Below are 25356 nucleotides of genomic sequence, written 5' to 3' on the forward strand. Positions count from 1 at the left end.
AGTCAAGCATAATGTCAACATTATCATTTGCAAAATGAAAAGAATATCCTTGTTTAACCAAAAGCGGAAGCGAAACTAAATTCCTTTTAAAAGTAGGAACATAAAAAGTATTGTTCAGAATAATCTTATCACGAGACTGTAATTCAAGAATAAATGTTCCAACATAGATAACGTCAACTGCAACATCATTGCCCACTTTAAGCTTGGACTCCCTCTCACTTGGCTTCCTGAGATCCCTTAGCCCCTGTAAGGAAGCAGAAACATGAACAGTAGCATCACTGTCTAACCACCAAGAATCAATAGGAACATCAACTAGATTAGATTCAAAATAAACACATGCCAATGGATTACCTGATTGTGCTTGCTTCTTTTCTAACCAAGTCTTAAATTTGTGACAGTCCGTTCTTCGATGCCCCAATTTTTCACAAAAGTAACACTTCACATTAGAGTATTTGGACTTTCCGTTGTTATTCTTCTGTTTATTCTTATGCTCCTTACCATTACCATTCTGTTTAGTAGCACCATCATTTTTATTCTTGAATTTTCCTTTTCCTTTGTGGGGCTTGAGGTGAGAAACATAGTTAGCAGATTCATTCTTCTCCCTTTTAAGCTTGCTTTCTTAATTACAGCACAATTTGAGAAATTAGGTCGCTGGTAGTCCATGTTTGATTGTAAGTGTTGTAGGCTGTCTTGATTAGGCTGAAAGAGGCAGGAAGAGCATGAAGAGCTCGATGAATAATGAAAGAGTCAGGAAGAGGAATATTATGATCTTTTAACTTGGACTGAACGTTCACCAATTTCAGAATAAAATCTCGCACTCCTTTTAATTCATCATACTTAATGGTTGTCATTTCATCCATAAGATGTCCAGCTTCAGCGTTTTCACCAGTGTCGTATAATTTTTCTACAGCATTGAAAAACTCTTTGGCATTTGTAGTGTCTGGCAAACCACTCAATAGATGTTCAGGAATGGATCTTTTCATAGTAAGAAGACTAAGACGACTTGACTTTTCCCATAGTGCATGATGAGTTCTCTGGGCAGTTGTACTGGAGTCAGTAAGATCAGCAGGTTTTTCTTCTCGAAGGCATAAGTCCAAATCTATCATGCCTAAAGTAATTTTCACATCTCGTTTCCATGTCTTAAAGTTGGAAGCATTCAGAATTCAGATAAAAACGTTATTGTTGTTCGCAGAAAGGAGACCGAAAAATCCAAAAAATTAAAACTTGAATAAGCAATATGAGCAATGTATTAGAAAATATTGTAGAATCAACTGGTCATTATAAACTCCCCTTTGGGGTGAGAATATAACACACACATGATCTACCTTCATGAAGTTAACAACAAAGAAAAAATACATATCATTTAAGAATTTTATACCTTTGGGCAAATAAATTTCTTAAAAAATATGTATTAATTCAAGCAAAAAATGATAATAAATTTATATATTTAAATTATTACCTTTGGGCAAATAATTAAAATATATATATATTTAATATTAACTCACTTCATGGAATGTGAACTAATATATGTAAATATTACCTTTGGGCAAGTAATTACACATATAGTCAACCAAAAATATATAATATTTTCTTCAACATGTGAAATTTGGTGATAAAACAATCATTGAAAATTAATAATTTTCAACCAAATTTCCAAAAGAGATATATAATTGCTTTTATTATATTGATAATCAAAAAATAAAGTGTCCACCATAACACATTATTTTTGTATCAAACAATCAAGTTTTAAAATTTTAGAACAACAAATAATCAAAAGATGTGATATAAGAAAATTGGTGGAGACTACATAGTCAAAATAAATTAAATAAGAGAGTGACTATGTCATATGGAACGAGAAGAAATTCAAAAAAATTTCTATGATTTACGGATTTTGAAAAATCATCAAAAATTATTTTTAATAATTTTTTAACTGCATAATTATCATTAAAATAATAATAATTATTAAATTGCGTCAAAAAATTAATTAAAAATCACCAAAAAATCAGAAATCAAATTCTAATAATGCTGGAAAAAAGAATCGTCGAAAACGGAGTCACGAAACTACCTCACTCTCTCTCACTCTCCGGCAGCCGCGAGTGGGCTTCGTCCCAGCGGGTTGTCTTCAACCTCCAGCAGCTTCCATGGCTGCAACATGGATCTTGTGCGACCCGGTTCAAACCCCGTCGGGTCGGGATGAAATTCCGGCCATAAAAGTGACGAAACGGAGGGGAAAAAGAGGGATTTTGATTGGTTTACAATTTCTAATAGATCTATGTCTCTAATTTCGGCTATTAATTGCTAAAAAAAATAGATCTAAAGAAAAGCTATCCAAAAAATAAAGAACATAAAAAAAAAATTATTTGGATATCAATCTTGATCAAAATTCAAAATTAATCATTGAAGAACATTAATAAACAATTAAGAATGAGATATCTATAATCAATTTTAAATTAAAAACAATAAAATCAAAAAACACAAATTATAATTTCATATTATAATTATATAAACCCTAAAACTTTAAAGTTAAAATTCTCTTAATATACACAATGATTTCATGCATGTAATATATCAATAGAACGAGAATTTGATGATAAACAAAACCCCTAAAGTTTTAAGATTTAAGAACAAAAAATTCAACATAAAATAATAACGAAATTAATATGTAATTATGGATAATTAACATATACAAATTAATTATACTAATTATAGGTTCTAAATCATATACAATAGGCAATCTGATACCACATGTTAGATAAATTAACAATTAACCCAAGATCTATTTGTATATAACATAGAACACAATAATAAGATATAATAATTAGGTATGTGTACCTGATTGATCCATAGCAATTATCTCTGTTTGATCCACAGCAGTTACTCCAATTTGATAGTGCAATACTATCAACTAAGTCTTCCTCCCTAGATCTCTAAATCAGAAGCAGTTTATTTTCTCTGATTATCAAAAGGTATACAATTGTGATGAGACAATATGTATTTATAGAGTTAGGGAGGGGACTTAGCTACAAAACCCTAGTTGGGCTGGGCCTGCTCATCAAAGGCTTCAGTCAACTAGAAAAGCCCACACTTCTGCTTCACCTAGACTTTACTCACAGATGCTAAGCCCATTAACAATTGATCACCAACAACATGGGCTAACACAGCAAAGAACTATCCAATCAACCCAAGTTTTAATAAAACCAATAAAATTTAATGTAAGCCCAAATAAAAGTCTAACAATTCATATATATAAATGTGTATATTGAATTCTTTATTCAAATAATTATTTTTGATTTTTACGTGATTATTTATTGTTCTTTATTCAAATAATCTCACCTAATAACTAATAATATTTTTTCTTTAATTTTTTATTGTATCACTTTCAAATAACATAGAAAAAAACTAGCATAAAATTTAGTATACGTGCCTCGCACATAGTTTTTGCTAGTTTCTTTTAAATGGGTGTATAGTGTACTAATACATTACTATTTATTTTGGTATTTAAGAGTATTTTTTAAATTTATTTTTTCACAATTGCTTATGTTATAGTTGTTTAAAGTATTTTGTAAAATTTTAAAAATTTAAAAAAACTTAATACGCTAAAAATATGATTTAAAGAATTGATTCACATACTTATAAAATAAAAGAATTATCCAATAAAATTTAATTTTTAATATATTAAATTTTTTTATATTTCACAAAAAATTTTAAATAGCTACAACATTTAAAAAAAAAAAAAACTAAAATTAAAAATTCAGCCATAACACCAAAAGAGATATAATTATAAGGTGTACACATTAGTCAAAAGTTTTACACATTTTTGCTAAGATATTATTCATGATTTTTTATGTATAAATATTAAATAAAGGGAAAATGAAAAGAACAAAATCGTGTAGTCCCCACAGAAAACGTGGCGAAATCTTATTGGTAAAGAGTAGTCTTGATTCAAATGTGAAGAAATTGCAGAGCAGAGCATGGCTTTCATTCAATTCGTCCCTGAGGCCTTGAACACGAAGAAAATTACTTAGGTCTGAGATCTCCAACTTATTTGATCTACTCGATTTCTTCTGCTTCGGTGAGCTTTTCCGCGTCTTTGCCTCTCAATTTATAATAATTCATGTGCTCCGAATTTCAATTTTATTATTCACACCCTTAAACCCGAGTTCTAACTCCATCTCCGCAAATTGGCTGCTTTAGACTTGTGTATCGAGTAGCCTTCTTATTCTCTGAATGGATCAATCACCATTCTCATCTTCTTTCGGCCTTTTAGTGTGATGTACTTTTTGTTTGTGACGATAATCTTAGTGGGTCTTTGAAAAAAATGGTTTTTTAGTACTGTACATCTTAAAATCACGATGCTTTGAAAAACTGTGTTACTGGGTTGTATGCTTTGTTTAACTATATATTATAGTTTAGGCTTCTTCATTTGTCTATGTGGGAATTGGGATTTGGTCAAGATGTTTAGAGCGTCTGAAATCAAGAGGTTCTGAAGTTTTTTTTTTTTTTTTTTTTTTTTTCCTTTTGCAGGTTTTGATCGGTACTTATCTCGTTCTTAAACAATGGACTTCAGTTCGATGAGTCCTGCCCAAATGACTCTGCTAGGGTCTGCATCTTGCGTGATGCTGTCGATGCATTTCACAATTCAGTTGTTGTCACAGCATTTGTTCTACTGGAAGAACCCGAAAGAACAGAAGGCCATCATAACTATAATTCTTATGGCTCCATTATATGCCGTCGTGTCCTTTGTGGGCTTAGTGGATATCCAAGGAAGCAAAGCTTTTTTCATGTTTCTGGAATCAATTAAGGAGTGCTATGAGGCTCTGGTGAGTGGTGCCAACAAAGTTGTTTCTTTTTTGGTTATGCTGTTTCCTTCTTAGGCTTATGAAACCATTGTGGGATATTCATTAAACTTCTCTATCTATGTCCAGGTGATCGCTAAGTTCATGGCTTTGATGTATAGTTATCTGAATATCTCCATTAGCAATAATATCGTGCCAGATGAGATCAAAGGAAGGGAAATTCATCATTCATTCCCAATGACTCTTTTTCAGGTGATCTAGTAGTTTTGTTCTCATTTATGATCTGAGTTTCAATTTAGTAACATAATTGGATCTGACACAGAAAATAAATTTTCTAGAATCTTTTGTTTGTAATGAAAACATGAAATCATCAGTCTCGTACACTTATTCATTGAATGGTATTGTGTTTTTACATGAAGTGCAGCCTCACACCATCCGGTTAAATCACAAGACTCTGAAGCAATTGAAACATTGGACATGGCAGTTTGTAGTCATTAGGCCGGTTTGCTCCATCTTGATGATAACGTTTCAACTTATTGGAATTTACCCAAGCTGGCTCAGCTGGACATTCACCATCATTCTTAACATATCAGTTTCACTGGCCTTGTACTCACTCGTGGTGTTTTACCATGTGTTTGCTAAGGAGTTGGCACCACACAAGCCACTTTCAAAATTCATGTGCATCAAGGGGATTGTTTTCTTCTGCTTTTGGCAGGTACAACATATACGTTTTTGGGTCTATAACGTTTGTTTCTTCGCATAAAATGAATTTAATATTAATAGTACTTGAAAATACTCTGGAAATATACACCATATTGTTGCAAAAGGATTTTGACATAAAGAATGAATACTTAAATGTAGCTTTTTGGCATGAGACCGAGAAGACATCTTAATGACACTTTAACTTTTAATTAACTGGCTATTCTCAACTAAATTTTGTTATCAGCTTGGAATTAAAGTAGAGTTTTAGATTCAATCATTATAGCACCGGAGGTACCTGACTATCCTTTTGCCAGCAACATACTTTATGTCATTAATCAGTTCCTAAATAACTTTGTAATTTTCATTACATCCTTGTCCTATATTGATAGAATACTTTCTAACAAAATTTATTGATTTTGGCTCCTTGCAGGGACTAGTGCTTAGTGGACTAGTTGCCCTTGGCGTCATTCGATCTCACCATTTCTGGTTGGATGTTGAACACATTGAGGAAGCTATTCAGAATGTGTTGGTATGTCTGGAGATGGTTGTCTTCTCTGTTGTTCAGCAATATGCTTATCATGTTTACCCTTACAGTGGAGATGTTGAAGCAAAGATGAAATTAAGTAAGAAGAACGAATGATGTAATGATCGAAACCAGCCATGTATTTTGTCTAGCAGCATAGTCAAACATGAACTTCTGTTAATTTTGTATCAAAACTTTTTAATGGATGGCGTAAACTGTATGAGATGGTTTTTATTTTATGAACATCCCCACATTGGTGTTATTAGGTGTATACTATTTCTTACTGTATTCAACTTGGCTTTGATAATAAAGGCATTTTACTAAAGCCACCTCGTGTGGGTATGAATTGAAGTTGATGTCTATGATTTTGATATCAATAATAGTGGTCGTGACAATATGAATGAAGCATGGGAACTTGAACAGTGAGCAAGGTCATGCTAAAAATATGTAATATTTTTTAAAAAGTACTTTTTTTTTTTTTATTTGGACCCCTAAAATGAGTAGGCCCTAGACGCGGGCCTACCTTGTCTATGTTTAGGGTCAGTCCTGGATGCAACCAGGGACTATTTAGAGAAGACTGTCAGAATTGAACAAGTTCAAAATGAACATTGATGTCGCTATATGCACTAGTCGGGGGCTGCTAGGGCCAGTGCAGTGATTAGAGAAAACAAGAGACTAATGATTCGTTGTTATTCCTAAAATATTTGTTTGATAGTGGAATTCTTAGCTTATTCGGAGCAGGTTGGTCCAGGTTAATTTAGGCTTTAGGTAAAAATAAAAATTAGAGTCCAGTAAAAAAATAAAGTTGTTAAACTAATTAAATTACCATAAACTACAACACATATTTAGTATTATGAGTATTATTATTTATTTTATTAGTAATTATAATTTAATTTTTTTTTTCAAAATAAGATCTTGAGCGGTAAGAGACCTAAGGCGGCCCCTTCCTTCATCTCACTTGAGGACCAGTCTTTTTGGAGACATTAAAATGGTGTTATAGGAGAGGGTTTTACTATTGATTTGTTGGGATACTATTCAAAGCAATGGTTGGTAGGTACTCTATAGATGATCTTTATTGTTGGGGTAACTGACATTTTGGTAAGTTGTTTTTTTTTTTTTTGAATTGGTTCCTAAAAATATATAAATTTGAGCAAGTTCCTCCATGAACTTTGTTTTAAAGCAAATTAGTCCCTAAGGTCATATTTAGTTTATTTTAATGGTAATCGTAATGAAATGAGAATTTACCATTACAATATTTGGTTTGCTTTAAAAAGTGATGATTACATTATATAAGAAAATCTCCATTATATTTAAAAATCTATGTAATGAGGATTAGATGACAAATAACTAAATAAAATAAAATGATGTTTATTTTTCTCCAAGTATTTATATATATTTATATACATCAGACTTACATCTGGTCAGGTAAAAATTGCAAATTCTCCAAAAAAACACAGATCCGAGCCTAAAAACCTCAAAAGTTACTAAAAACACAAACTTAACATTAAATCTAATTGCTTTAACCCTAAATTATGAAAAAAATTACAGTTAAAAAATCATGAAAAAAATTAGAGATTATCTTTGACGAAGACATTATCGGTGTCAGGTGGTGGTCGCGGTGGTCTGTGGGTCGTGTGGTCGCAAGGTCGAGGTAGTCCGTGAGTCGTGAGTCGTGTGGGTTGTCCGATTGTGTGCTTCTCTGTGTGCGTGTTTAGAGAGAGAGAGAGAGAGAGAGAGAGAGAGAGAGAGAGAGAGAGAGAGAGAGAGAGAGAGAGAGAGAGAGAGAGAGAGAGAGAGAGAGAGGTTTTAGGAAAAAAAAATTGACATATTCTACCAATATTGAATAGTTTAAGTTTAGGAAAAAAAAATTGGCCCAATAAATGCATAATTAGTCAAATTTCCCATACTCAATAACAATGCTCATTACTATATTGACTTACATTGTTAAATTTATATGTGGAATTTTTTTTTTTTTGAAAATAAAGTGTTCATTGATAACAAAAAATTAGATTTCTCAATCATTACAAAAGATAATGTTAGGAGGGGTCTACTATACCCGTTGAGAAAAAGTCCATCTAGCAATATTGTGAGCTGTAAAGTTACAACATTTGGGAATAAATGAGAAATTACACGATAAAAAGTTCTTAGAGAGTTGATTACAAAAAAGAAATATAATTATCAATATTCTAAATGGAGTGGATTCCTTTAAGCGTTTTGATAATCTTCTCTGAATCACTCTCGACCAGGATAAAGTCATGTTTCCTCGAAGTAGCAGTTTCCAAAGCAAGCTAACACGCCGCCGCCTCGCAACAATCGGAGAATTTGTGAAATTGAGTAGGTTGGCAGCACCCCACAAAACTGTCCTTGAGTGATCTTTAGCCAAGGCCGCTATGCACATGGAATTACTACCAACCTTAACATCGCAGTTAATTTTAATCCAATCTTCTAGAGGAGGAGACTAAGCGAGAGACACCACCTCCACCGTTGGGGTAAGCAAGCAAGCAGTATAATCTGTAAAGCAATTAGAGATAGAGTCAATGGCAATTTTATTGTTACTCGAAGAGTAATTGTGCACTTTATTATTTTGAGTTCTCCAAATAGTGTCCACAACGATAAATGCATAGAGAAACAGCTTGTTCGTCTCAACCCCTGTACTCTTGGGATAAGTTGAGGAATGCCCTCTTTTTTTATTAATTAACCAAAAATATCTCTACATTATATTTAATTGAAATATACCCAATTTTACAAGTGCATTACCTAATATGCCCTTCACAAGTCTCCTCCATAGCCATTAACACCCCAACGGGACTCCAGATTCTGCCATCTATCATCATCAATATATTATGGAGTCTTCATACTAAAATCTTAAAGTAATAAGCATGAACATCGTAATTGACAAATAATTAAAGCAGAATAAATGAAGAAGATTTTGTACACTCTGTTCAAATCCAACAATTGGCAACCTTCTCCTAACCAGACACAAGAATCAGGAGCTGGGGGTTCCATTTTAATTTTATTTTTTCTTTTTGAAAGGTTGGTGTTGGCATTAGGCTTGCACTTCCAAAACAAATTCTCTACCAATCTTTTTTGAAACCATCAGCCATAGCAACTCATGGAGAACAACAACAGTCCGTGTCTGTGTCTCAGATTGATCAATGTTCAGAGATAGCTACGAAGGATAGCAGTGAAGCTCATGGAGCTTCCTATAGGCAGAGATGGCTGCAAGCTTTTAGAGAAAATAAAAAAGAATATCAGGTTAGAACATAAATAAAGATGGTAAATAGAAGGGGTATAATGGGAATAAAAACTGAAAAAGAAGGTATAAGCGAGAGAATTTAAAACTAAAGGTAAAAATAAGATAGCCTAACTTAAAAAAGGTATAAGATTTAATTTCCTCTTTACTCTTCAAGTTCCAAAGAGAAGTGTAATTGTGGTAATGTTGCAGGCTGGAGGAGGCCCATCTTAGGTCCATAAATGAATTTTGGGCCATGTGGTGGAGGTTGTATTGTATATAATGGGCTAGGCCAAGGGAAATCGACTCACCCACGTTGATCCCAAGAAAAGAAATGGTAAATAATGCCAATGGTTTTAAAAGTCTAATAGGTATAGCGTCACTGCACAGAACAGCACAGCACAACACAGCACAGCACACAGAGAAAGAGCAAAAGTGAAAGGGCTTTTCTGTAATTTCGTAGTTTTTGGGTTTATTTTTCAACTGCTACACGTAGATGCCGTAAGCAGCAATAATATTTCACGCCAAATCACACGCAATCTCTCTCTCTCTCTCTCTCTGATCACCTCTTCTTCCTCCTCCGACACATTCAGACATACCCCCCTCTCATCAACCTTTCCAATCAGACGCGTTTTCATTTCCGTAAGTTTTTTTTTCCTTCTTCACCCTTTATCTCATCTTTTTCCTTCTCTCCCTGTTCTAATCTATTGATCTTAAAGTTTTTTTTTTTTTTTAAAAAAAATAATTCTAAATGTTTTTAGGGCTAAATTCTTTGATTTTTTTATTTTCTTCTTTTCTTTGAATTTGGGAATTTGGGTTCAATATGGGTTTTGTAGTTTCCTCTTTGGATTGTTTTGAATATGCTTTTTGTATGAATTATTTCTTACATGTTTGGTTGCTGAGAAAATGGAAGACTTGATTAGATTGGGGTTTAAAGTTTGTTTTTCAAGGTTTGAACTCCAAATGAAAGACTTGCTTTTTCCTGTTAGCTATGCGGAAAACTTTATGGTGATTGCTATCGTACTTACTAGTTCTGTTTTGTTTTGTTTGATTTTGCTATTCCCAAACTGAAAGTTTTGTTTTTTAAGTTATTTACTTTTATGCCTAACTTTGTTTTGACATTTCTGCATACATGATTTTGCTCCAGTGAATAAAGGTTTTTCTCTGCGCGTGACCCGTTCTCTTCTCCAATTCTCCACACACATTTGCTAGCCCCACAACGGCTAACATCCTATTTTCCATTATACCTCCAAGTATATAGATATATACATATACACACACCCTTTAAATCTAGTAAACATATATGGGTACCCAAATGGAGGTCAAGCTCTGGAACGACAAGCGCGAGAGAGAAATGTATGAGAACTTCGCCGAGTTATATGCCATTATAAAAGCTACTGAGAAGCTTGAGAAGGCCTACGTTCGAGACATAATCTCCTCTACAGAGTACGAGGCCGAATGCCTTAAACTCATTGCCCATTTCAAAACCTTAAGTTCCTCACTCAAAGACACCATCCCCAGCATAGAGCGCTTTGCTGACACTTACAAAATGGATTGCTCGGCTGCCATAAATCGCCTGGTGACATCTGGGGTGCCTGCCACGGTGGAGCACCGGACCGCTACTTCCTCGTCGTCAAATACATCAGCTGCTGCCGTGGCAGAGTGTACACAGAATTTCATCACTGCCATGGATTCATTAAAGCTCAATATGTTTGCAGTTGATCAGGTGCACCCTTTGCTCTCTGACCTTGCTACATCGCTTAATAAGTTGAGCTTTTTGCCTCCGGATTTTGTGGGGAGGGTGAAGTTGAAAGAGTGGATTTTGAGGCTATCAAAGATGGGTGCAGCAGATGAGTTGACGGAGCAGCAGGCTCGTCAGCTTCACTTCGATCTTGAGTCATCTTATAACTCATTTATGGCAGCTTTGCCTAACGCTGGCACTTGATTCGTTTCTGTAAGTATGTAAATAAGAGGATATGATCTCTGATTGACTCTACATATTTTGTTATGGTGTTAATTATAGGATATATGCTTGGTTGAACCTCAGTGATTCCTTTCCTAGGGATGACTTACTATTTTTGTGGATATCTGATCTTAGATGAAAGATCTGATTTTGGTACAATCATATGTTAGTAGTACTAGTACTTGATTCCTAATGGCCTTTTATTGGTACTATATTCATCGTGCTACTTTTCATTGTACTGTGCTTTAATTTCATTCTTCTTATCTTTAAATTGGTATTACTGCTTACTTGAAACTTGTTAGTGAATATCTTCTGCAACATTTATTATTGTACATTATTCTTTCTGGAGTCAATTGAATTCAAAAGTTTGGGTTGAAGACATTTTAAAAGTCAATATAACGATTATATGACTACTGTGGCTTGAGAAAGCAGGTATTTTGTGCTCTTAAATATTTATGCTCCATTGATTGATTGTTTACTTGGGTGGAAGTAGGCCAAACCGTTATAAGGCTAGTAATTTTGGCAATGTTGATTCATGCTCACCTTTTGCTTCATATACTCCTTATTTGAACAGCCTTGCATCTGATTTGTATGCTCCTTATTTGAACAGCCTTTTGCTTCATATGTTTCCTTATTTGAATAGCCTTTTGCTTCACATACTCCTCGTTTGAATAGCCTTGCAACTGATTCAGATACTCCTTATTTTTATTTTTTTTTTGACGTACAGATACTCCTTATTTGAACAGCCTTGTATCTGATTCACCAAGCCTTGATGCCTTACTATTAATATATTAGCTCTGATTCATTGAGCCTTGATGCCTTACTATTAATGTATTAGCTCTGATTCATTGAGCCTTGATGCCTTACTATTAATATATATTAGCTCATATCTAAACTTTAGGAATTTACCATTAGGATTTCAAAGTGGGTGGATTATTGGACTTCGGCTTAAGTAAACAAGTAGTTGTGTTTGTCTGCCCGGGTGTCAAACAAGGACTATTTAATAAGAAGAAAGCCAGTAATTTTAGCTGTTGTGAAATGATCGGTTTTCCTTTCATTTTTGCATCATTTTACCTTTGTTTTTCTATTCTAACAGACGTGCATCTGTTCAGCACTCGATTTATTCGAACAAATTGTTGAATATTACAAGTATTACTAGTAATTTTATGATTTTAATTGTTGGGGTTATGAGCAAAATGACTAAATTTTGACCTTTTTTTTTCTTTCCTATGCAAACTGAATTTTGATGTTTTAGTTGTCATATACAAAGTATAATTTTTGATCATCTAATTAGACTAATTTCCTTATGTATCTCATTTTGTCCGGTGTCCATTTAGTTTTCGATTCTTTCCACTACTGGGAAAGGAAACTATATGTTTGGTTGATTTTCACAAAGAGCGTGGATATTAGAAACATAATGGTCTCAAAAACTAACATGAAATATATGGGAGCTGATATTAGATTCATCGTAAATCATTTTAACTATTATCCTATCATAGTTTGGTAATTTGACTCTCACTCCTTTTAGTTGCCTTATCGGTTAGAGTTACACTCAACTAGCCTAAAATAAATAGAAATATTCTTTCATTACTACAATTCTTTTTTCTTTTATTTTTTTTTTTTTGAAGAAATCATTACTGCAATTAATTAGCCTTCAATTGAATGTCGAAATATTTTACGTTGTAAATTAATGTGGCCAATGTGCCAAACTGAGCAGGGAAATGACTATTAAAAAAATGTGTGAAATATGACGCAAGTGCAGTCTCCATAAATGACAATTTTGATCATTTTATTTTCTTAATAAAATAAAATAAAATCTTCTCAATGAAACAAACGCATTCACAAAATTCATTTAATAAACTTCTCACCTAATATTATCTCTGGTCTCTCGATATGTAGAAGGGTGGTGGATGCAGTGGTAAAAATACAATTCTTTGTTTGACAAGAAAGGTTATTTGGGACAGTGGGATAGAACAAAATCTTAAAATTTGAGTTCGAAGTATATTTTTATCTAATGTAAGAATTGAAGACAATTTTTTTATCAGAAAAATAAACATTGGTTCGTAGTTTTTATTCTAATTCTGTATAGATATATAGTTTTCAACTTACATTCCCATCTTTTTTCCCAATTAGATATGGTTTGGCTTTGGCAAACGAATTCTTCAAAGGCCTCATAAATGGTGCTTGCTTGACACAAGGGACTAGTGTCAATAGTTTTTCTTATAGTATTTATTAATTTAAAATATATAGTAATAGCATTCCAAGCTCCTTTCAAATACATCTTCATTTAAAAAATTTAGAAAATGACTCTCAAAACAATCTCCATTCTAAAGAATTTATCTGAACACTAATCATTCTATAAGCGTTTGTTTGGAATGTTGTATTAGGTCGTATTGTATTGTATTATATTGAATTAGATTATATATCATATTTTTATATAATACTATGTTAAACCTTAATTTATACTAAAATATTATATATTTAAGTGTCCATAAAAATTAATACCACATATAATTTTACACAAAAATATTACATAAAATACAATTAAATATAATACAATACAATACGGTGTAATACGGCGTACCAAAAGAATCCTTGTAGTTAATATTTATTCCTCAAATTTATTCTATTGTTACTTTTATCCTTTTTTTTTTTCAACTTTCTCACATTTTATTTCTTAATAAATAAAAATATATTTAAATAATATAAAGTTACGTTTCAAAAAATATATATAAAGAGAATTTTTTTTCTTATATTTTTGTGTTGGTGAATAATATATAAAAAAATTTGATGTGAGGTGGCATGTAAAAGTTTAACGTAAAATGGAGAAATTACAATTTTAGTAAGGTATTTTATCGAATAAATTAAAATTGAGACAATTTATAAAGATGATACATGTATACAATGTCTAAGGGTGGGCACCAGGCTCACGCCTAACACCTCCACAAAAAGTTTAAATTTATTTTATAGAAAAACTACCTTTTGTATTTTAATTATTATTTATTAAAAACTATAATTATTTTCTATAAAGAATATTTAAATTATTTTGTTGAGATACATTTAAGAATTTTATTGAGATAAAAGACTCAATTAAAGAATTTCATATCTAAAAAGGAGGTCCAACATTAATTCACGAACATTATTCATAGATTTCCCCTAGAAAAAGAGAAAGCAATAGTCAAATGGTAATTTCATTAGAGAATTCAAAAATATAATCGATAATAGTATACAAATAGTATCACCTGTTCTTATAAACCAGCAAATTCATGTACACCTATTAATTTCTCTACATTTACAAAAGAAAAAAAAATACTTACATTAATTAGGCTATGCAACTTTACTGAATTGCACCGCACCATATACACACAGAGATCCAACTTTTTTTTTTTTTTCCTTTTTTGTCGTTAATGGAAAATAATAATTCCAAGTAAACATTTTCATTTTCAGATCAAAGTAGGCAATATGGATGTAAAAAGTGGGAACAAGAGAAGAAAAATGACAATAGCACCAAGAGCAACAGCCATGCACGTCCATTTTCTGGAGCTCTTCTGGTACTCCCTAGCCTCTTGGAGATTGTCAGTCCCACGCCTAACGAACGAGCTAGCATGCGCCACGTGGCTCTCTATATCATTCAACTGGTGACCCTGAGATTCCACCAGAGCCGCCATGTCCAAGAAAATTTGATGAAGCTCAATCAAATTCTTCTCAATCTCTTTAACCGCGTCGTGTCGTTCTTGAATCTCTGAAATCGTGTCCAAAATCTGACCCCTGCCCTGTTCCTGAATCGCCTTCTGTAAAAAACTCTCACTCTCTCCACTCGATATAAGATTCTCTATAGTCTCCTCACTCGCTTTCTCCCCTGTTATGGTAAAGTACCTTCGTTCCACTGTCTCTTTATACTCACATTGCATTCGATTCCTCAACCCTTGAAAATCGTCCATCATAGTCTTCAGCTTCTTCCCCAACCCGCTCACCACCGAGGTTCGGGTACGGTCAGCCGATGACCCGGGTCCGGACCCGGGAAGATTTCGATTGGCTGCGTTTGAACGTTCTAAAGCTTCGAGCTTTCCCTTTATGATTTTGACTCTTTTCAGTACCTGTTCCACGTCTGTGTCCATTCTTGACCGAAGCTCCTTCATGGTTTTGGCGTTGTGGACGATTTTACCCTCCTCGTTTGCATCCTGTAGTTTCTTGTAAAGCTTCTCAACTGATTTCATGTCTTCCTTGACATTTTCCACATCTTCGAAGAATTTGTCGAGATTGGCACTCTCTTTCCCAGCTTCCAAGTCATCTAGGTACGACTGTTGTTTCAGGTCCGTATATCTTTTGAATGAGTTTGAGAATAAATCGTTCATTTTGATTTATCTGAAATGAATATGATCTTCTTCTTCTTCTTATGCGAAATGGGTTTCTTCTGTAACGTGAAATTAAACACACAACACAGCTATATAGATAGCAGTGATTTTGTCGCAGTACTAGGAATGTTATTAAAAACTATTGTAATAAATTTTATGTTGGTAAGTAATAATAATGAAGAGAAAAAGAAAGAGAAAGATAAAACAGTGATCCAGAAATGGACATGGGATGAAGTTTCCTTAGTTTTTATTTGGTGGAGATTGGATTAAGAGGGTATTAGATAGAGGGGTTGGTGGTGTTATGTTAGGATTATATTAGGACCAGCCAAATTATCCCGTTTTGAAGGGTACGTACGTACGTACGTATATGTATGCCTATGCTTTTTAATCCTCAATTAACTCTTTCTATTTTTTTGCATAGTCAGGAACTGTCTCGTTGACTTGGTCATTTTCTTTTCTTTTCTCCAAGTCTCAACCACAAAGCTGTAGCATAATATAACTTCGGTTGGGTTGGGGATCATTTAGTCGTGAGTTATCCTCAAGTTTACAAATAAGGTTAACTTTTTAAAAAGTCTTGCATTTTTTTCTTTAAATGAAATGGTGTCTTCCATTTAAAATTAGATTAATGTCATATATATAAATATATGATATAATTCTCTTGTCGAATTATTTTCTGACAGATTATAAGTACCTCTTTCATAATTTTTTTTATTATACTATAAGGAAAACATGATTTGATTTTGATTCATATCAATTTTTGGCTGATTTTGTTTAATGTAGCTTGTTTTTCTATTATTATTAATATTTAATTGCCTTCCTCTTTTAAGTGAAATTCATGATAAGTGATTTTCTCTTTTTTTTTTTCTCTTCCAGAAATGAATTTGTAAGCAGTTTTCAATTTTGACATCTTTGTAAATCGCATAACTGTAATATAAATTTATGTACAAAAATATCGAGTAAACAAATAAGCTTCCCCGAATGTAAAATCACTACTTTCATTGAGCCGAAAAAACAGGCATTTGGTGCGTCCTCTATCACAGAAATGAAGGCTTCAAGTCTAGCTCCAAAAAAAACAAAAGAAACTGCAATAGCTTCAACTTGCAAAGCACTTCAGTTCTGTTGTAGTAATCATCGTCTCCCTACTACTACTTACTTCAATACAACTTGGGCCTACAAATACTATAAATGTAGAGAGAAAAATATCAGAGCACACAATTCGTTTCTCCATAAGCCCTCTTCCACCTCTCCTTTTTATGTACAGACCTCTGAATGAGAGATACTACTGTGGATGAATGCAGAACCCAAGTTGTTCAATAAAGTTACCACTAGTTGCTGATCAATGCAACATAGTATATAGTATACAAGAAACAAGAAACCGCCGGTTCATCCAGCTGGGGTTGATGATACTGCAGCTTTCATGGACAATGCTGCAGAACTATCTTCATCTGCATTGTGATGATTGCTACTAAGGTTTATGCCGTTGGTGTGTTGCTCTCCAATTGTCTCACCTCCATCGCACTGCATCACATTACCAGATGGATTTTCACCGAAAACAGAGCTTGAACCAGGGGGTAGTTTAAGATATCTATGCTCTTTAATATATTTCTCAGTAGCATCATGGAGCAACTTCATCATGCTGCCAGAATCTGAACTTGGGGATAGTTCTTCTTCCCGCTCCGGCTGGATATTCAGGTCTATTTGACCTTTAAATGGTGAGGTAGACAATTTCACCTTACTAGGATCGTCATCTGATATTTCAAGGACATCAACATTCTGTTTAGGACTATTTCCTGCATTACTATTACTGGTCACTGTGTCATCCTGCAACTTATACGGCAAGAGTAGCTGCTGCTTTTTGCGTGTAGTTTCTGCTTCTTTCTCTGATTGCTTCTTCTCACGGCGCATCATCAGAGTACGGAAGCGCCGTTTCACGGTTAAGCAAACGTTACAGGTACATGATGGTTTGTGCTTGGGGCCTTTCCCACTTGGGGGCTGGATGCACACAATGCATGAGCAACCAGGTCTATGTCGGGGGTGTTTTGTGGTCGCCTGAGCTGATGCTGGAAGGGAGTCACCTTCTCCCAAAATAGCTAGATTAGCAAGGGTGTCAAGACCCTCAAGAGCTTCCACATTCTCCACATCCTGTTTAGCGGCCTTCATTTTCTTAGAAGCAGCTATTCAATCACCGTAGGACACCACAATTTTAGTTTTAGCACAAAAATGCATATTGCAATATTCAGAACAAAACTTTTAAATGAAAATAGCATGAGGTACCCCACAGCTTAAACAAGTAAAACTCTACATTAATCATACAGGATGGGGAACTGAAAACAGCTAACAAATACTGTCTCCGGTAATCTCTACCTGAAACAGTGGATGGCAGTAGATCTTCGAGTTCTTCTGATGTTAATTCTTGAGCTGCAGAACAGGAAGCTCTGCAAGCAATTGTTTTAACAGATTAGCAAGAATACCATAAACAGCAAGTTTGAAAACATAACAAGTTCGAAGGATCCCCAAAATAAATGCCATAAAAGCAGCAAACAATAAACTCTTAATAGCTCATTTAAAATTGTATCTTTGTTCTTAAGAGAGTTTTTGCGTCCCTAGTTGTTGGGGGAAGGTTTCATTGAGAAACTTCACCACTTTAAACTGCAGACTTGTGCTTTAAGAGAAAAAGATGCATATATATTACGCCTGATGATATTGAAGTGAGATAAGCTTAAGGAGAAGAGGCACATAAGCATCACGCTCGATAATTTAAGGAGTGAGATGTAGAGTTTATGCGCCAAAAACATAAGATTATCATAAATGCAGGATTGGCTTATACCTTTGTGGGTCCCATGAATTATCAGAACAAGTCCATTTAGGGGGAACAGGGGCATCAGCAGGCAATTTGCGCAATTTGAAACAGTCTTCGCATTGAGCCCATTGAACCTTTTCACTGATACAGATAGATGAAAAAACATTTAAGCTTGTGTTAACCCATAGCCACAAAAAAAGCACCAGTCTGAAGCATGAAATGATAAAGAAGCATGAATTGACAAATAAGATTAAGAACTAGCATAAGAAAATATATACAAATATATTTATATATCAGAACTCAAAACCAAGTAATTTACCCATTATTAGTTGAAAAAATTGTTGGCTTCCCAAGTACCGGGGCATCCTGTAATGACAATAACCAGAATTAGTAAGAGGACTCTACATGCTAGATCACGAGTTTAATATTTGAGAACACACACAATATTAATACCGCAGGAATTTCTCATCTTTTAAAAATGTAAGTTTGGAGTTTAACACTGTAAAGTAAGTTTAAAGGGCGGGATGCTGGATCTATATGAAGCCACCCTTGTATGCTTGCTTCGCCAAAAAATGAATGATAGCCGATGGTAATACAATAATGAGCATAATGAAACTTGGCTGTCCATATAATGCTTTCCATACTTATAGGAAATAATCAATACAAGAAGAAGTTTATGCAAAATGTACTAAAGCAATATTCAAAGTAATATACTGACCCAAATGAAACAAATAAAAATGGAAACAACGACAAGAGGTCATTCATATTAGGTTTTATTCCCCTCAGAAAAAGAAAAAAGAAAGGGTTATTCAAGTTTACTTTCTAACTCGATAATATAGAAACCCACTATATGACTTGGGCTTCATTAGCAAAACAAAAGTCATGGTAGAGCCATTCTAGAACAGCAAAACTTTAGTAGAAACAACCTCCATCTTCCTTGTTAGCATTTAAAATATGTATATCCATATATATAGTGGCATCACAACGTTTTTCTAATTACCTCAAATTCCTCAAACTCAAAGCCTTCAATCACTACAACACTTGGAATGTGATTGGTAGGAGGACAAAGCAGCCCTTGAGCTTCTTCCCATGTTAGCTTCAGCTCCATCATGTCCTCATTTTCAATTCTCAGCCGCTTACTCTTGGAACCTAAAGTACTACTCTTCCTCTTTCTAGAGATCACCGCTTTTGCTCCTCCTAGAACTTCTTTTGCTATGTATCCAGACTTGTCAACTTTTGACCAACAACTGGGATCAGCCAGTTCAGTCTGGTTGATTGATGAAAAACTAGGTTATACTGAGGTACAATTTAAAAGATGAATAAAATTAAACTTAGCTCTATACTTTGAAATACTAACATCTCCACGTGCTAAAACTCCATTTGCGTTCTTGTTTGTTTCGTTCTCCTGCAAATTAAAGCGATTAGAAAAAGTAAATAGTATGCTAAAATTATAAATAGTACACAAACCCGAGATATTCATGTTAACCCTAGAAATTTAACAACACAAGATAACAAGCTCCATTGACATGCATACTTGACTCACTAATCAAGTCAATGAACACTGAATAGAACAAACATTAGATCAATGTGAGCTAGGTTTACATTTAGTGCACATGATTAGAGTATACAGATTGAACTGAGATAAAGTCAATATTTCTTGTGATTGGTGCACTATTGGATTGTATAAAGACTATCTTCTGTTAATTAATACTTAGTATTTTCTTTTACTTTTTTATTCCAGTTATTTCTTAAAAAAAAAAAAGAGCTACCAGCACTAGAACTTTAAATGGAAGACCCTCTACCTACTTTTGAGAGCTCACACATTTGGATGAGATATATAATACCACACAAATGGTTTGACAGTCCTCTCTGGTTTCTCTTTTATTATTTCAAACAAATCCTCCAAGTATACACAAAATTAAAGTACAGAATAAAGAATTTAGTTCATTCTACAGCTCATGGCATTGCATTATCCCAACCTAACATACTAACAAAGTTCCAAGCCACCATCAACAGTCAGAATAAACGTAATGGAAGGCAATTTGAGAAAAGGTCAAACCTGATCTGATGGTGGGGCTGCTGAGGCCTTCCTGAATCCCATGACTAGTTTTCCTTCAGGCTCTAAACGACTAAATGTGACTGAAAAAAAAAAGAAAAAAAAGAACAACACTCAGATCCAAAGTGGGAGAATCGAAAAACCATATGTGAGTATAAGATGACACTGCATGCACTAGAAAAATGAAATAAACATACTCAGCCTAAATGGAGAAACTTTAAGACCCACCACACTGCCACAGTTGGCATTTTAATATTGACTAGATATTCTATTAATTTTAACATGTACAGAAAAATCCAGTAAATCCAAGACAGCGATAACCAACTCCAACAAACCTTCTAAAATGAAAAATGGAAGGGTGCTCGATGAGCTAAATCAATATTAAAGTGCCACTAATCCATATTCAGAAGTAACAATCAACTCCATGCTTCAAAATTCAAGAATTAACCTGGTGACAGCAGTTGATTACCTATGTCACCTGCTTGTAATTGCATGGACTGTATGCAAGGCGTAACTCCCTCCAGAACATACATTCTGCTATTGTTATTAGGCCAGAAGCGAAACTGAAATATCCATTCCTTGCCTTTTGCATCCTGGACCTTAAGAGGTAATCCTTCAGGCTGAGAAATTGGAGGAAAGTAGGCCTGCCACAAGAAAAACTAATTATTTCCATAAAAACATATCAATATCATATGCCTACAAAGAGAATTAGTGAAAATACTAGGCCAAAGGGATCATTTTGTGTTGCCAATAGTCAAATATGCATCATGTCCATGTCAATTGAGTTTTCAAGCTACATATATTAACAAAGCAGTAAAAGAATTAACCTGACAGAAAAAACAAAGAGCAATTCAGTGGAGGAGAGGAGACGACAAAGGTTACAAAATAAAACCAAATAAAAGATTAATCAAGCTTGGAGGCCTCAACTCTAAGCATACATGGTAAAAAATTCTCATGACTTAATGATGCATATCAATTATCAAATTCAACTCCCTAATATTTAACTAACCCATCTAACCCACCAGCAGGTCTTCAAAAATGTATTTAACTTTCAACTAATTGGCATATTTATAATTAACATTTCTCAGGCCTCTAAAACTGAAGATATTTTTCTTTTTTTTTTGGCACTTCATAAAACCAAAGATACATTCGACTTAATAACATTAAAACTCACCTCAGCACATTTTTTTGGCAGCACAAGACGTCCAATTCGTCCAGCATCACTTGCACTTAACATTTTCTCAAACAATGGAGTGATTACAGAATTAGAACTTAAATCTGGTTAAGGCTTATGGGATGCTGATATTAGAACACATAACACAAGCCTATACAGATAATAACATGGACAAATATAAATTCCTAGAAAAACTTTCCAAGGAGAACATCTAAATTCTAAAAATAAGAAAATAAAACAAAAGGATACTCTCCAGTTATTTGCTGCAGCTCTTGATCAGTAAACCTAGGCCAATACCGAGGAAGTAATTGATTTCTTCCTCGGGCATCTGCCCGAGGCCTTGCATTGCGAATTTGAGTTTCACCAGATGGGTCAACCCCGTTTTGTAGATTACCAACAAATTGTTTTGACAAGGAAGGAGGAGGGTTTGGCCGCAAATTTGTTCCAGAAACCACAAATTGGTCATTTGTTTCAATTGTACTGGAAAAGGGTACAAGCAAACCAAATTGGGGAGGAGATGGATCCTCCTTTACAGAAGAAGACTGTTGAGACATACTCAAACATGAACTAATTTGATCATCACAATTCTTTCCTGTATAAATACGTATAAAGCAAATGTTGACAGCCACTATAACTTCCAATCAAAAGTAAGACAATTCATACAAATAGACCGTTATTAAGACAGCTCATACATATACCATTATTCTTTCTACTACATACTAAAGAGCATGAAAATTAGTACCTGTGATGCCATTTTCATGTATCTCTTGGGCACCAAGCTTCAGGGAACCATTATGTAATCTTTCAGATAAATCCTCAACTTTTCTCTTGTCCAACGAACAACCAGATATCCTTTCCCCGTTACCAAGTTTATTTATTGCACTTGAAATGTCAACTTCATAAGGAACCCTTGAATGTATTTCAGATGATGGAATAGACGAACTAAATAAGCTAGGGGCTTGCCGCCATGGAACAGGACCTGATCCAGCCAATTGATTCCAATTTTTCATAGACAAATCTTTGAGTCTTTCAGATGGAAAAAGGAAAGATTGGGCCCATGTTGGATTTGATGTCTGAAGCACACAGTACAGAATACTGAGTTGCATGATAATATTTTTTCACATAAAATGAAAGGCTTAAAAAATCAAATTGTCACTAAGCAAAACACACTTTTTTAAAAAAAAAAAATTGAGCTCAGAATTTAACATGAACAGGAAACTTTTACATGTTTGTATATGCAACCATAAATAAAACTTTATCATTTGTTGCAATAAAGAAAATAAACTCAGAATTTAACATGAACAGGCAACTTTTACATGTTCATATATGCAACCATGAATAAAACTTTATCATTTGTTGCAATAAAGAATATGAACATAAGGATGGATTTCCTCCTACCAAAAAGACATTTTTCCTTGCACAGGTAATGCATTCAATTCCTCCAGGGTCCAATAATGTAAAGGCATGAATAGAAACAATACATCCACAATGAATCCGCTGCAAAGAAAATATAACCAATATAAATGTAAATATCAAGAACAGACGTAACTTTTTTTTATTCAATAGTATTAGACATATATAATCTAAATATTAGTCACAAAATTTCTAACAACCTTTCCACAAGATTCACAACACCTCCAGCCAGAAGCATTTCCATGAAAAGTCTCACAGAATCTTCCTTCCTCAAAAGCAGAACTTGAGCAAAACAGAAGTAAATTAAGTTTGGAGCAAATCATGACACAAATTTGGAAGAGAGAGAAATTAGAACAGAGTACAAATTATAACAAAAACATAATGCTTCAAAGCATAAAAAAGAATAAAGAGACAACATCTAGAAAGTTCAAATTAGATAAAGCCTCAGTGTGATGACAATATACTTAAAATGCGAGAGAAATTAGACTTTCTATCATCAAACAGCAAACTAAATACAACAGGTAAGAAAAATATAACCAAATGCCATTTGCATGTGTTGGTAAAGTCCAATACATAATCACTGGCCCACTATAACTAGTTGGCACAGTCAAAATCAGGTATGCCTTGCCAGAATTCCAATTTAGCGATACCTTTGACCGTTTGCCATTATGATTAGTAAGATGGGTCGTAAGAACTGAGAATAATAAGCCAGCATGATGCAACAACATCTACGAACAGTCCATTAGACTTAACATATATGTGCTTAGTTACAATAAACAAAATCCAGTGGCCTCACGTATTCCCTTACTCCTGAGCATGTAACATTTGCAAAAATATTGCTTCACATGTTCCATTGTACCAAAACAAAAAAAAAAAGGAAAAGGAAAAAATAGGGAACTATCAAGATGAAGAAATATTGCAGTCAACATAGTATAGTCAATAGAGTCAAAGTCAAAGTCCAATTTCAAGTCTTAACTAACAACTGTAAGAAATTAGAATTAGAGGATTGACACCAATTTTACACCTAAAAGGGAATTGAGTGCGCGCATATTACACCACTTTCCAGTCTCGTACTAAATATCTCAATAATCTCATAACCCAATTCACACAAAAGATATGAAGGTCAACATTATTGTGTTTGGAATAATTGATCACAAAACTACGACAAAGTTATGGAAGAATTAACAAATCAAATGAAGTACATTTTAAAAGAAAAGAAAAACATTTGTAATTGTAATAATTAATTTTGCCAGGATAGAAGCAATACACATGGAGTTGACTAGATACCTAAACCAAGTGAAAGCCATAGTAATTACAAGCAAAATTTCACATCTACACTTCTCCACATTCACTGGAGCCTGGATTTCCAAAGGTGAAAAATAACCATCACAGTGAATTCCATTGCTTTTTTAATTAAAAAAGAGAGAAAGGGTCGCATAAATTGAAATAAGGCAAACTTCTTCAAGACCCGTGATCATTCCTGATACACTCCGAATCCCCAAATGCAAAACCAAGAAGTAAAAATGAAAATTAGTATCTTAACTCCCCAAATAAACCATTTAATCAGACCTAATCTCCATTACCAAACCGGCGCATAACACTCCTAAAACCAACTCTCAATTTAGTCAATTCCTCCCAATAGCCACAAGTAAAACCCTAAACCTCGCCGAAATTCAAACTCAAACAGACAGAGCACCAAACCAAAAATCACTTACACAGTTCAAGCAAAGAGGGAGAAAAAAAAAACAAAACAAAACATCAGATAAAACTGCCAAAAAAAAAAGTGTACTTACGCGCATCGATCACAAAGGTCAGCTAACTCTCCGCTGCGGAGGCGCCATCCCTTTCTGGGGCGCTCCGGTTTCAATTCCTTACACTCAGAATTGTAGCAGACCTTAGGAGCCGGCGACGAAGACGAAGCAGTCGACATCGAAGCTCGTACAAGTCTCACTCGAGTCTCTAGAAAAAAATAAATAAATAAATAAAAACCCCTTACATAAAACCCTAGAAATCCAGCACCACCATCAGAGCTCTTAAAAGAGCATAATCCAGACTACGGTCTTCGCAACCTGATCTATAGTACTGCACAAAGCTAGAGAGAGAGAAAGGAGGGATTTTGAGAGAGATGAAAAATAGTTTTTGGTATATTTGTTTGGGTAGTGAGAGAAAATAAAATAAATTTAATCCATAACATTATTTATAAGAGGCTTTAAAAACACGTCCGAGAGTGTTGTATCTATTTCTTTGGCGTCGTCTGAGTCTACTACCTATTTTAATTTAATTTAATTAAAATCAATTCTTACTATTTAAATTCACTCGCTTCTTTTTCGTCGACGTCGTTA

At 34.1% G+C, this 25356-nt stretch overlaps 4 protein-coding genes across 7 annotated transcripts; 2 read left to right on the forward strand and 2 right to left on the reverse strand.

Moving 5' to 3' along the window:
* The first annotated feature begins 3866 nt into the window (after positions 1 to 3866).
* Positions 3867 to 6346, forward strand: LOC115706882 (uncharacterized). The gene is made up of 5 exons (XM_030634640.2): positions 3867 to 4072; positions 4525 to 4820; positions 4926 to 5048; positions 5221 to 5511; positions 5929 to 6346. Exons 2-5 carry the CDS (start codon positions 4557 to 4559, stop codon positions 6136 to 6138), a joined length of 888 nt encoding a protein of 295 aa, XP_030490500.2. The 5' UTR covers positions 3867 to 4072; positions 4525 to 4556; the 3' UTR covers positions 6139 to 6346.
* A 3221-nt stretch (positions 6347 to 9567) lies between these two features.
* Positions 9568 to 12404, forward strand: LOC115706883 (vacuolar protein sorting-associated protein 28 homolog 1). 4 transcript variants are annotated; one of them, XM_030634643.2, is made up of 3 exons: positions 9568 to 9895; positions 10401 to 11207; positions 11944 to 12404. In XM_030634643.2, exon 2 carries the CDS (start codon positions 10557 to 10559, stop codon positions 11196 to 11198), a length of 642 nt encoding a protein of 213 aa, XP_030490503.2. In that variant the 5' UTR covers positions 9568 to 9895; positions 10401 to 10556; the 3' UTR covers positions 11199 to 11207; positions 11944 to 12404. The 4 variants fall into 4 exon arrangements, with proteins under 4 accessions (XP_030490503.2, XP_030490504.2, XP_030490502.2 ...); XM_030634644.2 differs by lacking the exon at positions 11944 to 12404 and adding an exon at positions 11909 to 11922; XM_030634642.2 differs by lacking the exon at positions 11944 to 12404 and having other exon boundaries at positions 10401 to 11428.
* Positions 12405 to 14391: 1987 nt separating this feature from the next.
* LOC115706885 (syntaxin-124) lies at positions 14392 to 16338 on the reverse strand. The gene has a single exon (XM_030634647.2). The coding sequence runs from the start codon at positions 15569 to 15571 to the stop codon at positions 14660 to 14662; it is 912 nt and encodes a 303-aa protein (XP_030490507.2). The 5' UTR covers positions 15572 to 16338; the 3' UTR covers positions 14392 to 14659.
* A 131-nt stretch (positions 16339 to 16469) lies between these two features.
* On the reverse strand, positions 16470 to 25265 carry LOC115706884 (B3 domain-containing protein Os07g0563300). The gene is made up of 14 exons (XM_030634646.2): positions 24808 to 25265; positions 23215 to 23296; positions 23000 to 23098; positions 22344 to 22674; positions 21851 to 22193; positions 21602 to 21698; positions 20897 to 21071; positions 20431 to 20510; positions 19729 to 19776; positions 19372 to 19638; positions 18691 to 18737; positions 18399 to 18512; positions 17936 to 18006; positions 16470 to 17745 (listed from the first exon to the last, which is right to left on the reverse strand). Exons 1-14 carry the CDS (start codon positions 24942 to 24944, stop codon positions 16955 to 16957), a joined length of 2682 nt encoding a protein of 893 aa, XP_030490506.2. The 5' UTR covers positions 24945 to 25265; the 3' UTR covers positions 16470 to 16954.
* Between the last annotated feature and the right edge of the window lie 91 nt (positions 25266 to 25356).

Source organism: Cannabis sativa, chromosome 1 (genome assembly GCF_029168945.1).
Source record: "Cannabis sativa cultivar Pink pepper isolate KNU-18-1 chromosome 1, ASM2916894v1, whole genome shotgun sequence".
Taxonomy (NCBI): domain Eukaryota; kingdom Viridiplantae; phylum Streptophyta; class Magnoliopsida; order Rosales; family Cannabaceae; genus Cannabis; species Cannabis sativa.

What these genes read in the sequence shown, in the direction of transcription:
- LOC115706883 (XM_030634643.2), top strand. Translation starts at nt 10,557, where the DNA reads ATGGGTACCCAAATGGAGGTCAAGCTCTGGAACGACAAGCGCGAGAGA.
- LOC115706884 (XM_030634646.2), bottom strand. Translation starts at nt 24,944, where the DNA reads ATGTCGACTGCTTCGTCTTCGTCGCCGGCTCCTAAGGTCTGCTACAAT. An exon ending in CAAGGAAAAATGTCTTTTTG is followed by an intron (nt 22,675 to 22,999) that starts GTAGGAGGAAAT and finishes TGTGTGCTTCAG; the next exon opens with ACATCAAATCCAACATGGGC. An exon ending in AATTCATGGGACCCACAAAG is followed by an intron (nt 18,007 to 18,398) that starts GTATAAGCCAAT and finishes AATTGCTTGCAG; the next exon opens with AGCTTCCTGTTCTGCAGCTC.
- LOC115706882 (XM_030634640.2), top strand. Translation starts at nt 4,557, where the DNA reads ATGGACTTCAGTTCGATGAGTCCTGCCCAAATGACTCTGCTAGGGTCT. An exon ending in AGGAGTGCTATGAGGCTCTG is followed by an intron (nt 4,821 to 4,925) that starts GTGAGTGGTGCC and finishes ATCTATGTCCAG; the next exon opens with GTGATCGCTAAGTTCATGGC. An exon ending in TTTTCTTCTGCTTTTGGCAG is followed by an intron (nt 5,512 to 5,928) that starts GTACAACATATA and finishes GGCTCCTTGCAG; the next exon opens with GGACTAGTGCTTAGTGGACT.
- LOC115706885 (XM_030634647.2), bottom strand. Translation starts at nt 15,571, where the DNA reads ATGAACGATTTATTCTCAAACTCATTCAAAAGATATACGGACCTGAAA.